The sequence below is a fragment of the Oryzias latipes genome, chromosome 5, assembly GCF_053564925.1.
Source record: "Oryzias latipes strain Hd-rR chromosome 5, Olatipes_Hd-rR_3.1".
In the NCBI taxonomy this organism is placed as follows: domain Eukaryota; kingdom Metazoa; phylum Chordata; class Actinopteri; order Beloniformes; family Adrianichthyidae; genus Oryzias; species Oryzias latipes.
In genome coordinates, this window is record NC_136241.1 from 8,456,444 (window position 1) to 8,466,843 (window position 10,400).

General features: G+C 48.5%; 1 protein-coding gene across 1 annotated transcript; it reads left to right on the forward strand.

Moving 5' to 3' along the window:
* Positions 1-1,102: 1,102 nt before the first annotated feature.
* Positions 1,103-9,233, forward strand: mcm2 (minichromosome maintenance complex component 2). Its single transcript, XM_023954823.2, has 20 exons — positions 1,103-1,382; positions 3,059-3,246; positions 3,329-3,501; positions 3,655-3,785; positions 3,875-4,013; positions 4,088-4,185; positions 4,286-4,407; positions 4,558-4,765; positions 5,978-6,112; positions 6,187-6,378; positions 6,466-6,559; positions 6,634-6,712; positions 7,263-7,434; positions 7,512-7,638; positions 7,721-7,833; positions 7,903-8,067; positions 8,136-8,210; positions 8,280-8,462; positions 8,530-8,685; positions 8,765-9,233. The coding sequence occupies exons 1-20, from the start codon at positions 1,377-1,379 to the stop codon at positions 8,873-8,875; spliced, it is 2,667 nt and encodes an 888-aa protein (XP_023810591.1). The 5' UTR covers positions 1,103-1,376; the 3' UTR covers positions 8,876-9,233.
* The last annotated feature ends 1,167 nt before the right edge of the window (positions 9,234-10,400 follow it).

Here is a 10,400-nt window from a genome sequence, read left to right on the forward strand (position 1 = left end):
TAAAGGGCCTATATCAAGCCTTTCAGAGTAAAATATATCCATATATGTAAGAGACAATGCCCGACAAAGTGTTCACAATCAAAAATTATCCGATTGCTTGATTAGTTGCTTTCGTAAAGTTGTGTAAGTGTCGTTGTATTCGGGCATGCGTGGACGGATACAGTAGCCAATTCAGATTAGATAGCTACAATAGGCATGTTTGAGATCACCCAGACCGACACAGCAGTGCGCAGATCGACTGGTGTGCAGTGCATGTTGGGTAGTTTTTGCTTTGACGTCACATGTCTGTCATCATAAAAACATTGCAAAAAATGGGCGGGTGCAAGGCACCAAGGCGATTGCAGTAGGGACTTTTTCCCTTGTCGCCCGCAGAATCCACAAAAACTAAATGTGTTGTGGGAAACGGTGTCCCGCCGGAACGCTCACCAACACTCAGCAAGGGACTCCTCTGCTGCATCCGGAGACTTTCAGATTCTGATAAACACCCTTAAGAAAGGAGTAAACAACAGTCACACAGGAATATTAGAAATAAACTTAAGTTGATTGAAAAAAAAATAAAAAAATATATCAACTTAAGTTGAAAGAAACATTTGTACTTCATCAAATGACCTTAAATAATAGATCCCGAATAAATCACCTTTTTTAAAAATACGTTTCATGGTTTCATTTGATGTATACTCATTAGTCAGATCTCTTTATTGTTACACAAATTCAAATGTGAATTTAGATGGATTTGTTTGTATGTGTCAGTCCTCCATTAAGTTGTTGCTTTTACATGTACAATATCACAAATCACAAGACATTTTGTCATTTTTCCGCAATAACCCCTACATTTTCGCTCATAAGTAATAAAGCCTATAAAGTCTAACAAGAATTCACGGTTAATCAGTGTATCACATAGTTACAGGTCTCATAAGGAATTGACTGGCAGTCATTTGATCACAGCTGTTAGTTTCCAGCCTCCCTGTGAACTTCCGGTTCTCGTTGTCTCCCTGCAGGCCGCAGCTCCTCATCTCAGACGCCTTTCCCGCCCCCGCCTGCATCTGCCTGGTCTCAGGCGTGACGCCTGACGGTCAAAAGGCCTCTACGTCATCAACACCGTCCAAACGAGAGGTCTGTTTGTTTTGAACACCATCAGGACCTCATGCGCACGCGCGGTCGCAACTGCTTTCAGTGAGTTCTGTTCTAAAACGAACGCATCCACGTTGTCTCCGAACCCCGCCCCTGTTCAAATGATCTACCAATGGGAAGCTGTCGATGTATTTCTTCGTACATATTCATGACTTTTCCCGGGCTTTTGGGTGTCACGTGATCCCTTTCGCGCGAAAAGTGACTCGTGTCCTGTAGCAGACAGAGGCAGCAGCAGCAGCAGCATCATGGCGGTGAGTAGAAACTCGTTCAGACTTTTACAGGTTTGGGTTCTGATTTTTCAGGAACTGAACCAGACCCACATTCAGACCCAGTCAACGCGCTGCTTTGGGGTTTTAACGGTTGTTCGCTCGTTCCGGAGCCGCCGTGACCACAATCATGGCGGAACCGAGTCGTCACGGATTTACTCTGCGAGTTCTGTTTGTTTGGTTAAAGAAAGAGGCAGAGAACATATTCAATGGATGTGTTTGCGGCTGCGCGTGTGTACTACTAGTTCTTATTCTCTAACTCATAAATGTACAGTTAGTGTGTAACTGTGTTCTTCTTGTATTCACTACATGTACAGTCGCACACCACAAACCTACGAACACAAAACACAGTTTACACACGCACAACGTGAAACTACAAGTACACACAGTTACACATAAAATGTATGAGAAGTACCACCATTAATGAAGAAGTCAGTCTATTTTCTCTCATAAGAGCACCGCGTGGCCACCGGTGGCATGCCGGGAAAATAAAATAAAAAATCGCTACATTAGGCCAATCGTGACGTCAGTCTACCGGTTCTTGAGCTGCAGAAAGATCCCGAAGCTGTGAGCAGCTTTTGTGAGCCTGCAGCTTCCGAACAAACATCAGGTTTAGCTTTGACCAGTGGCGGACTTAGCATTTTGGGGGCCCTGGGCGAACAATAACATGGGGCCTTTTGCAGCCATTTGTTTTTAAGTCCCCACCTGGGGTTAAACGTTCTTGATATAACTTCTTCACAGGCCCACTTTTGGAGAATATCAATGAAAAAAATGTAAATGTTTTGAGAAGCAGCAGTTTGAATCAAAATTAAATGGTAAAGACATTTTATTAACATTCTTTTTAAGTTAAAAAACTGAATTTATTTAATGCATTAATTGGTTCCTCACTCAGTAGGAAAAGAATCAAAATACTTAAATGATGAAGCAAAACGGTGATGTTAAAAAAAACCACAAATAAATGTTCTTAATATTGCAGTTTTCTGCTCTTCCCTTTTGCTTTTCTTCTCTTTCTGTTGCAGTAAAAGTGGCTTTATGAAGTTCTCCAATTATAACTGACTTATTTTTGAACTTGGAAAAAAATACAAGAGGTATTATTTGTATTTTGTCTTGAACAATTCAGAAAAAACAAAATATAAAGAATACATCAGGTCCTGAGTGCTTAAATTCAACACATAAAACATTAGGAACGCCTTTTTAAGCAATACAAAAATATTGACCAGAACAAAATGTAATCCATAATCCACATTGCTAAACCTTATTCCACCGTTTACTGTCACATGCGATCAGCCCTCCACGATAACGAACACCTCGTCAGGCTTGATCCCTAACCTCATAGATGTGGGCTTGTTTGCATTAGTTTAGCAAAGAACTACAAAGTCGCACATTGACGGCGTCACAGCCTCGCCGCGCCACTTATACAGACACGCACTGGAGGTGATGGGAGAAGCGTTTTCAGCTGACTTCAAATAAAACATTCAAGCAAGTAAACAGACCTTTTATGTCACGACAAAGACGATAAAAAAAAGGAATTTGCTACTCTGTAATAAAGTATTCATGGTTGACACGATCATTTGAGCTTTATCTTTAGCACCCCCCCCCCCCCCCCCCCTGTGTAATCAGATTTCTTCTACTGCAGACTTATCAAACAGTCTTCTCCTCAGGATTCCTCCGAGTCATTCCATGGAGTCACCAGCCCAAATCCAGGTCCCAGGAGAGGAGACCCAACATCCAGCCCGGGGCGAGACCTACCCCCTTTTGAGGATGAGTCTGAGGGGTTGCTGGGGGGCACACCCCTGCCAGGAGAGGAGGAGGATGAAGGGGAAGAGCTGATCGGTGATGGGATGGAGAGGTAAGAGTCCAGATTTGAACCCCTCCACAGATGTTTGTTCCTTCAGTATGAAGGGCTCTGAAGTCCTTCCTCTGCTCTCCAGGGATTATCGGGCCATCCCAGAGCTGGATCGGTACGAGGCAGAGGGCTTGGACCTGGATGATGAAGACCTGTCAGAACTGTCGCCTGGAGCCCGAGCTGCAGCTGAGGAGGAGATGAGGAGGAGAGACCGAGAGCAGGGAGTCAGTGGACGGCTGAGGAGAGGCCTGCTGTACGGTGAGGAGAACGTTTTCCTGTGTGGGGGCTCGGGTTCCTGTTTTGAAGCTGAAGGCGGGGATTTCTAACCAAAGTTGCAGTGAGGAGCCTGCTCATGAATGTCTCTCCATAGACGGCAGAAGTGTGTGACAGGAGGCTTCTGTTGGTTTTCAGACAGTGAAGATGAGGATGATGAGCGCCCCGCTGCTCGCCGTCGTCGGCTGGCCGAGCGTGCGGCCGAAGGCATCGTCGACGGGGAAGAAGAGGACATGATTGAGAGCATAGAGAACCTGGAGGACATGAAGGTTTGTCACACAAACTTGAAGGTGTTTTCTGACTCAACAGTGGAAGTCTGACCCCCCCCCCCCCCCCCCCCCCCCCCCCCTCCTTGCAGGGCCACACCGTCAGGGAGTGGGTCTCCATGCCAGCCCCACGACTCGAAATCTACAACCGCTTCAAGAACTTCCTACGGACCCACGTGGATGAAAACGGCCACAATGTCTTCAAGGAAAAGATTAGTGACATGTGCAAAGGTAGCTCCGCCCCTCTGGGATCAAACCTATGGGTGATCAACTCCACAATGACCCTCCCCCCCGTTCCGTTTCAGAGAACAAGGAGAGTTTGGTTGTGAACTATGAAGACCTTGCAGCTCGAGAGCATGTTTTGGCTTACTTCCTGCCAGAAGCTCCGGCGGAGATGCTAAAGGTCCGTAACCTTCTGTCACACACACACACTGTGGGAGGAGTCTGGCTTTATCTCCACCCAAAAAGACAGGAACGTTTAGACTCTTCCTGCTTCTTCTCAGGTGTTTGATGAAGCAGCCAAAGAGGTGGTTCTTGCCATGTACCCAAAATACGACCGTATTGCTCACGAAATCCACGTGCGCGTCTCCAACCTGCCGCTTGTCGAGGAGATCCGGGCACTAAGGTAGGTCTGGCCCCTCCAGCACATAAACAGGAGGGAGGGGGGATTAAATGGTTGCAGGGTCACCTACTGCCTTCAGACTGGCTGAAAGCAGCTGCTTACCAGTGCAGTCCACCAGCTGTCTTCTAAAACTGTCCTCCATCGGCGCACCAGGCAGCTGCACCTGAACCAGCTGATCAGGACCAGCGGCGTGGTGAGCTGCTGCACCGGCGTCCTTCCGCAGCTCAGCATGGTCAAGTACAACTGCAGCAAGTGCAGCTTCGTGCTGGGACCCTTCTTTCAGTCCCAGAACCAGGAGGTGAAGCCGGGTTCCTGCCCTGAGTGTCAGTCACAGGGCCCCTTTGAGGTCAACATGGAGGAGGTAAGAGCCCCCTCTTTAGAAGCTGTGTACTGGGGGTTATTGATCTTTAGTGTGTGTGTGTGTGTGTGTGTGTGGGTGTGTGTGTGTGTGTGTGTGTGTGTGTGTGTGTGTGTGTGTGTGTGTGTGTGTGTGTGTGTGTGTGTGTGTGTGTGTGTGTGTGTGTGTGTGTGGGTGTGTGTGTGTGTGTGTGTGTGTGTGTGTGTGTGTGTGTGTGTGTGTGTGTGTGTGTGTGTGTGTGTGTGTGTGTGTGTGTGTGTGTGTGTGTGTGTGTGTGGGTGTGGGTGTGGGTGTGGGTGTGGGTGTGGGTGTGGGTGTGGGTGTGGGTGTGGGTGTGGGTGTGGGTGTGGGTGTGGGTGTGGGTGTGGGTGTGGGTGTGGGTGTGTGGGTGGGTGGGTGGGTGGGTGGGTGGGTGTGTGTGTGTGTGTGTGTGTGTGTGTGTTTTAAAACGCCTAATCATCCAGAGCGGCTTGTTTATAAATTGTGTGTGTGTATTTTAAAACGCCTAATCATCCAGAGCGGCTTGTTTATAAATTGTGTGTGTGTATTTTAAAACGCCTAATCATCCAGAGCGGCTTGTTTATAAATTGTGTGTGTGTATTTTAAAACGCCTAATCATCCAGAGCGGCTTGTTTATAAATTGTGTGTGTGTATTTTAAAACGCCTAATCATCCAGAGCGGCTTGTTTATAAATTGTGTGTGTGTATTTTAAAACGCCTAATCATCCAGAGCGGCTTGTTTATAAATTGTATGTATGTATTTTAAAACGCCTAATCATCCAGAGCGGCTTGTTTATAAATTGGTACTGCATGTACTTATTGCTGTTATAGTGATTTTGTTGGCTTTGGTGTTATTGTAAAAGTTTTTCTACGTGTCACTAGTGGAGTCAGCGTAGTCCCAATAATGTTTGTTCCATCAGTCTGGTTTTTTGACGTGTTGCAAACAAGGTTGGGAGTTGCAGGTATTGTAAACTTTTTAACGTGTAGCGTGTCAGTAACAGGTTCTAGAGTTCCTGTGAACGCAGTTAAAGTCTGACTGACAGTCGGACTTCTCTCTGAGTCTTTTGCCTCATTTAATGCGCCCAATTGTCCGGTGTGGCCTATAGTACAGAAAATAGGCTGCATGAGCCTGGAATCATTTCAGGACAGAAACGAGTCGGTTCCCCAGCATCTTCTGTTTGTCCCCCCCCCCCCCCCCCCCCCCCCCCCCCCACAGACAGTTTATCAGAATTACCAGAGGATCACCATCCAGGAAAGTCCGGGTAAGGTGGCCGCCGGCCGGCTCCCGCGCTCCAAAGATGCCATTCTGCTGGCTGACCTGGTGGACAGCTGCAAACCTGGAGACGAGATCGTAAGTGTGGTCACGGTAGGGGGGAAGAGGGGGGCAAGACTCCAGCCGTGGACATTGTTCTTACCTCTCTTCAGGAGTTGACGGGCATCTACCACAACAATTATGACGGCTCCCTGAACATGGCCAATGGCTTCCCAGTGTTCGCCACTGTCATCCTGGCCAACCACATCAGCCGGAGGGATGAGGGCGTGGCCGTGGCAGAGCTGACGGATGAGGACGTCAAAGCCATCGTGGCCTTGTCCAAAGACGAGTGCATCGGAGAGAGGGTGAGTGTTCCATCCCATCCACTCTGGATCAGCTTTTGTCCATTCTGTGGATCTTGCTACCTCCATCCTAACCCTACCCTCCTCCAGATCTTCGCCAGCGTGGCTCCATCCATCTATGGTCACGAAGACATCAAGAGAGCCCTGGCTCTGTCGCTCTTCGGAGGCGAACCCAAAAATCCAGGTATAAACCTCCCACCTTTCTGATGCATGGATGTGGAGTCTGCTGCGCTCACCTGCATGGCTCCTCTCCTGCAGGCGGGAAACACAAAGTTCGTGGAGACATCAACGTGCTGCTGTGTGGAGACCCGGGAACGGCCAAGTCCCAGTTCCTCAAGTACGTAAGCAGTGCTGCAGGAGACTGCCATGCGGGCTGAGTCAGGTCCAGTTTTACCTCTGAGAGCGTCAGAAGGTTTTTCTGTGGGGGTTCTGAGATACTGAAGTCGAGCAGGACTTTGTGCTGAAGAACGCAAACTTCTCCACCTCCTCACTGTTTTCAGGAGTTCAAACTAGGGATGTCTGATCCGATCGCATGATCGGATCAGACATCCCTTTGGAGAGTAGCTCCTCCCACTGGCATCAGCTTCACAAACACAGTCTGGACAGGCGTCAGGCAGTGACTTTGATAAGCAGCAAGAGAAGCAACAGGTGAAAATTGCGTTTAATGTGAACGCAGCATAAAGGTTTGGGTGTGCAAAGCTTTGAAGGAAATCAGGTTCTTGATTAGACGTCCTGCCTTTTGTTCATTTCCAGTTGAACAAAAGCGTGATGCCGAAGTGAAAGACTGAAGGAGAGGAGGAGCTCTGTTCCTCCAGGCGCTGTCAGTTTTGGTTTGCTTCTGTGAGGTTTAAGGGCGATGGTTATGAGGACTATCCCTTCTCCTGCAGGTACGTGGAGAAGGTGGCGAGTCGCGCCGTGTTCACCACCGGCCAGGGAGCGTCCGCCGTGGGTTTGACGGCCTACGTGCAGAGACACCCCGTCAGCCGTGAGTGGACGCTGGAGGCTGGAGCGCTGGTGCTGGCTGACCGCGGGGTCTGCCTGATTGACGAGTTTGACAAGGTGAGTGCTGCACCCAGACTCCGCCCACAGATGAGCATCTGCCAGGGTTAAGGACTGTCTGGATCCTGCCTCTCCAGATGAACGACGCTGACAGAACCAGCATCCACGAGGCCATGGAGCAGCAGAGCATCTCCATCTCCAAAGCCGGCATCGTGACCTCGCTGCAGGCCAGGTGCACGGTCATGGCCGCCGCAAACCCCATCGGTATGTCATCCTGCGGGACCTACAGGCAGATTACTTCAGATTACTTTTTTTGGTTTTGAGGAAAGTCCTTTGTTTTTTGCAGGTGGCCGGTATGATCCCTCCCTGACCTTTGCTGAGAACGTGGACCTGACTGAACCCATAGTGTCACGATTCGACGTTCTGTGCGTGGTCAGAGACACGGTGGACCCCGTGCAGGTGCTCCATGTTTCTATGCAGAGCTTCGGCCCGCAAAGGCATCCATATCTAACACCAGTTCTGTTCCAGGATGAGATGCTGGCCCGCTTTGTTGTTGGCTCGCACATAAAACATCACCCCAGCACCAAGGAAGGGGGCGTGGCTTTGGAAGAGATGGTCCTGCCCAATACGACCGATGTGTCCCCAATCCCACAGGATCTCCTGAGGAAGTACATCATCTACGCCAAAGAGCGGGTACAGCGGATAACCTGATGTCTTTGAACACGCAGAGCAGACATGTGCTTGACTGCAGATTTCTCCAGGTTCACCCCAAACTGAACCAGATGGACCAGGACAAAGTGGCTCGGATCTACAGCGACCTGCGCAAGGAGTCCATGGTGGGTGTTCTGGATTGTAGCATTCTTTGGCCACATCTTCCCAACCTGACTGTGTGATGTCTGGATCAGGCCACAGGCAGCATCCCCATCACAGTCCGACATATCGAGTCCATGATCCGCATGGCAGAAGCCCACGCCAAGATGCACCTGAGAGATTACGTCCTGGAGGACGACGTCAACATGGCGATCCGAGTGATGCTGGAGAGCTTCATCGACACGCAGAAGTTCAGTGTCATGAGGAGCATGAGAAAGGTTTGTAGATCTTGGAAATCTGCAGCGCTCTGGATGCTGAAGCCTGACGACCTGTGCTTGTGTGCAGACGTTTGCCCGTTACCTGGCGTTCCGCAGAGACAACAACGAGCTGCTGCTCTTCATCCTGAAGCAGCTGGTGGCTGAGCAGGTGGCCTACCAGAGGAACCGATACGGCGTGCAGAACGACGCCGTGGAGATCCCAGAGAAAGACCTGCAGGACAAGGTGGGAGGAAGAAGCTGTGCATCTCTGCAGAGCCTTCTGAGCCGCTCCATTCTGACTGCTTCTCTTCTTCCTTTTTAAGGCTCGGCAGATCAACATCCACAGCCTGTCTGCGTTCTACGACAGCGACCTTTTCCGCTCCAACAAGTTCAGCCATGACGGCAAGAAGAAGCTGATCCTGCAGCAGTTCTGAGGACTCTTCATCCTCTCCAGCTGTTTGGCTGTGAGGAGAGGATGTTGTAAATAAATGTACATGTTTCTGATTTTTGACGAGGAGGTTCTTCCTTTCACGCATCTATGAACCGTAGTAGACGGAACGTCAAGTTGCTTTAAGGGAATCCCCATGTTTTCATCCAGTCTTCAACTTTGGAAGGTGCTGGTGTGCGATACAAAAGTTCAAGTTAATGTTTTCCATTTCAAATTTGCTGTACAATTTCTGGAGTAGTTGAAGCATTTTTGACAGAAAAAGGCTTCAAACACAACCGCCATCTTTGCTTTACATTCATGTCGTTTCATGAAACATTTTCAGTAAAAAACTTTGAAAAATCAAATCATGAAAGTTGACTTTTCTACCAGCAGTGCTTGCTGGATTCCTCAGTGTTTTGGACCTTCTGTCCGTTGTGAATCCATGTCTATGTAATAATAATGGATTGGATTTATCTGCGCTTTCAAGACACTCAAAGCGCTTACAGTGTGTCCATTATTCATTCACTCCTCATTCATACTTGGTGATGGTAGCTATGGTTGTAGCCACAGCTGCCCTGGGGCAGACTGACTGAGGCGTGGCTGCCAGTTCGCGCCTACGGCCCCTCTGACCATCACCGGGAACATTCATGCACATTCACACACCAGTGGAGCCACACTGGAGGCAAGGAGGGTGAAGTGTCTTGCCCAAGGACACAACGACATTTTGGCTGGTGGGAGCGGGAATCGAACCGCCAACCCTTCGATCATTGGACGACCCGCTCAACCACCTGAGCCACTGTCGCCCATGTAGTGACAAATGGCACCCTGGGGGGTGATAAAGTTTTGCTGAAACAAACTTTGTCTAAACGGATGATAATACAGCGATCTCTGGCCACATTTAGTCGCTGCCAGGCGTCAACAACTGATAGTGTAAACAAAGTACCAGCGGATTGTTCCAGACCCATGAAGTGGTGGAAAACAGTTGAGAAAGGTAGCAGACGGCATATGGTGTAAAAAAAATGTCAGTTTTTATTAAGATAACTAAACCAGAAGAGCCACGCTAACTCTGAGCTTAAGTAGACTAACTGGCAGTAAAAAATATCAAAGTAAATAAAGGTCGGTAGAATCAGAATACCCAACTTTCTTTTGGAATTTTCTTTGTTTTTTTTTCTTTACTTTTGCTACAGTCTGCCTCCAGTTAGCCTACTTTAGCTCCCAGTTAGCTTTCTTGATTTTATTTTCCATCCATTTTCTTATTCCACTATGTCCTTTGGGGGGTCATGGTGATGCCAGAGCCTTTCTTAGCTGCTGTTGGGCAAAAGCGAGGTACACCTGGACAGGTCTAGGGGCTGGAGTGAGCGTGCACGTTCCATCTGTCCTAGGAATAACCTGGCTGGCGAAGCGGGGATCCCTCCGCTACCTGCTCGGCTCTTTTTTTAGTTTCATCGTTCTCTTCTCTTATCTTTGTTATAACATTTTTAATTTTTTTACGAGTATGGACTTTTTTTTTTTTTTTTTACATCTAAAACTGT

Coding starts and splice junctions, on each gene's coding strand:
- mcm2 (XM_023954823.2), top strand. Junction 3,786..3,874: donor AGAACCTGGAGGACATGAAG/GTTTGTCACACA, acceptor CCCTCCTTGCAG/GGCCACACCGTCAGGGAGTG. Junction 4,186..4,285: donor CTCCGGCGGAGATGCTAAAG/GTCCGTAACCTT, acceptor GCTTCTTCTCAG/GTGTTTGATGAAGCAGCCAA.